The sequence below is a fragment of the Eurypyga helias genome, unplaced genomic scaffold, assembly GCF_000690775.1.
Source record: "Eurypyga helias isolate BGI_N326 unplaced genomic scaffold, ASM69077v1 scaffold41526, whole genome shotgun sequence".
Taxonomy (NCBI): Eukaryota; Metazoa; Chordata; class Aves; order Eurypygiformes; family Eurypygidae; genus Eurypyga; species Eurypyga helias.
The window spans coordinates 10,750-13,722 of NW_010256719.1; the positions used below are offsets into that span (position 1 = coordinate 10,750).

General features: G+C 58.0%; 1 protein-coding gene across 1 annotated transcript in view; it reads right to left on the reverse strand.

The window, feature by feature from the left end:
• LOC104511233 (transforming acidic coiled-coil-containing protein 1-like) overlaps positions 1–2,894 on the reverse strand; it is a gene marked incomplete at both ends in the record, with an annotated part of 12,746 nt that extends 9,852 nt beyond the window's left edge. The window contains one exon of the mRNA XM_010153760.1: positions 2,776–2,894. Coding sequence (XP_010152062.1) covers positions 2,776–2,894 — 119 coding nt within the window. The remainder of the gene's footprint in view (positions 1–2,775) is intronic.
• Between the last annotated feature and the right edge of the window lie 79 nt (positions 2,895–2,973).

Sequence of the window (2,973 nt, forward strand, 5' to 3'; positions counted from 1 at the left end):
TCCGCTCTCCGCAGCCTTGGAGTCGGCTCATGCTTTGTGCACAGCGTGAGTCACGCATTTCTCCCCTTCCCCTCGCACACGCGGGTGAGCACAGGATATCTGGCCGGTACATTCAGCTCACGCTTACGTAGCTAACGACTTCTCTTTCCCCTCCTCTTCTGGCTTTCCGCTTTTGTTTAAACAGACGTTGATCTATTTTTAAATCTATTCTGTTAAGAATTAGCATACCGGCAAACGATGCTGCTGCTCGCGCGCCGGAAAACACGTGCCCCGCATCAGGGTAACGGAATAAAAGCCGATGAGCCTGCTGCCATCCCTGGCAGTTCCATATTTGTCGCTTCTGCTCGTTTCCTTGCACAGAATACCTCCTTCTGGCAGATGACTGAAGATAAACACCAAGAACGGGGCAGAATTACAGCCTCCACCATCCAAGACAGCAAGAGGAAAACCGCTGGAGCGATCTGGAATGGGCATAAAGCCTTAACCACAGCCCCCTCCCCGGGGCCATGGGACCGGCTGGATTTTTGTCCCCGGGTGCAGGGTTTCATGCACCCAGGCCACCCCTCAGTTGCCCGTGGGGCAGCCACCCCCGGCATCACGGCTTCTCCAACCCTGTTTATTCCCAAGTCAGGGTGAGACTGCAGCTCTAACAGAGGAGCATTTGTTTCTGTAGGTCCCCCCCCAGCCTGGGAGAGGCTGTGCCTGCCCAGCTGACCTCCCGCAGGTCTGGGCTAGTGCAGGCCACCCTGCGCTGGCCCAGGGCACACAGGCTTTAGCAGCAGCTATTCCCCAAGGAGCGCAGGGCAGCAGCTCTCATCGCACACGCAGCTCAGCTGTTTCAGTCCTGACAAGCAGCCATGACGCTGGATTGCATCCTGATCGCATATTCCGGCTGGTGCTCCTGAGCTGCAGCCAGACGGAAGGGCACATGCTGCTGCAGAACAGCATTGGGAAGGGGAGGGTTTAATACATGCATCACCTACAGCAGGGTGCCCTAACACCCCAGGATGCCTACTGCACACCGCAAATTCCCAGTTGCACCCAGGTAATCCCTTCCCTTCACCATTTCAGAGGGACTGAAGGATGCACCCGAAGCTGCGGGCAGGGAAGGGATGGAGCCTGGCGCAGGCAGGCAGCAGGTTTGGCCCTGCCATCCCCAACATGCCGCTCTCCATCGGCCAGCACGGAAGAAACAGCTTTCACCGGAGATCATCCCCTCGGCCCACAACACTGCGAGCTTTGTGCACGCTCCCTCGCTGCTGTGCCAGGCTGGCTCCGGGGAGCTGCTCATCCCAGGATGCAGAGACACAGGGGTACTTGGGGGACGGCGACTCCACCGAGTCTGAGGCAACACACGTCCCCAGGCAGAAGCATCCCCTCCCCAGACATTACCCCCAAAATGAAGATGCCTCTATCATCCCTTCTTAAAAGGGAAGGATTTTTCCAAGAGCTGTGATTATTGGAAGCATGAACCATCAAGGCAAACAAACCCATGTTTTCCATAGGGATGGATGGGCACCCACATCCATCCCAACAGCGAAACAACACTGCAGAAGATGGAAAGTCACAACACTCTCTTACTGCCAAGGTCACGCAGTACTTGGGTTCCTGCACGGGGAGCACTTCCGGCCCCCCATGCGCTTCCCCACACCCCGGAGAGGCTGCCCTCCCGCAGACAGCCCCAGGGGCTCACAGACCTTCTGACACTGCCCGGTCACCCTGCTCTGCTGAGAGAGCAGATGGAAGGGGAGGTCTCCTCTCTGCCCTGATAACCTCTAACGGTTGTTGCAGAGGTGCCAGAGCTTCAAAGCCTCCTCCTGGCAGCATGAAAACAGACATAAACACCAAGCTCGGCCACACACACAACCACAATTCCCCCTGGAGAGAAGGGTACAGTGACAGGGGGAGCTGGTCCCCAAAAGGCCAAGGGTTAATGGGGACACACTCAGAGCAGCAGTGGCCAGAGTAAGATGCAGGGACAAACCAGCCACAGCACGAGACAGCGCCAGCAAAGGAACGCCCTGCGTTTTCGGCAGATCCCCCAGAATTTCCCCAGAAACAGGGTTTAGCAGCATCGAGCTTTTGCATCTTTAACAGCAGCTACACCTGGCTGCTAACTCCAGGGAAAAGAGACCCGTACGATGAACCTCCATCACCGACCGGCTGGGGGGAGGATGCAAACCCAGCCCACGTCCCCTCCTGTGCAAGAGCTGGGGGCAAGCAGCACGTGGGGCACTTGGGGGGCAGCCCCCTCTCCATAGCGACGGGAGGCAGACCCGAGCACTGGGCAACCCGCGGGGGAAGCGGCAGAGGGTGACAAAATGATTCAACAACCCCCTCAGCTCCGCTGGATGAATCCCTCGCAGCCTCATCCCGGCTCGGGGCTCACAAAACCCGACGTGCGTTGCTCTGCCCCTGCGGCCTCTCACTCCCCGGCTCGGGGGCAGCGGGAGGGTGCGACCGGTGCTTGCAAAAAACAGCACAATGACAATATTGCACCGCACAGGCATGAGCCAGGGAGGGCAAAGCGACTCTTCCGAGCCTGCAGTGCAGCCCCCTCCCTCCAAAGCAATTCAGGAAAACCAACGCTTCTCTCCATCCCCTTTGCAGAAGGCACAGCCCCGAGCGCTGGCATTTGAACCATCCAGGCCATTAACCACAAAAAATGTGGCAGGCATTATTCAAAACAAGCGATTTCTCCTCCTTGACCCCACCCTGCCTTTCCGCATCCGGAGCGGAGAGCCGAAAAGCAGAAGGTGCATGCTGGCTGTTTACCTCGGGCCTTGGCCTCTGGCTCCGGCGATCCCGGCGACGGTGGCTCGCAGAATTCCTTTAGTGGCGAGCAGGTCGGCGTTTCAGCTTCGGGGGTCTCAAAATTACCTTCGGAGTCCGAGCTGCCGAGGAGGGGGGAAAAGAGTGAGGAATTACCGCTTTCAAGGCTAGCTCTGAAATTCTCCGCACTGCCCACATGTC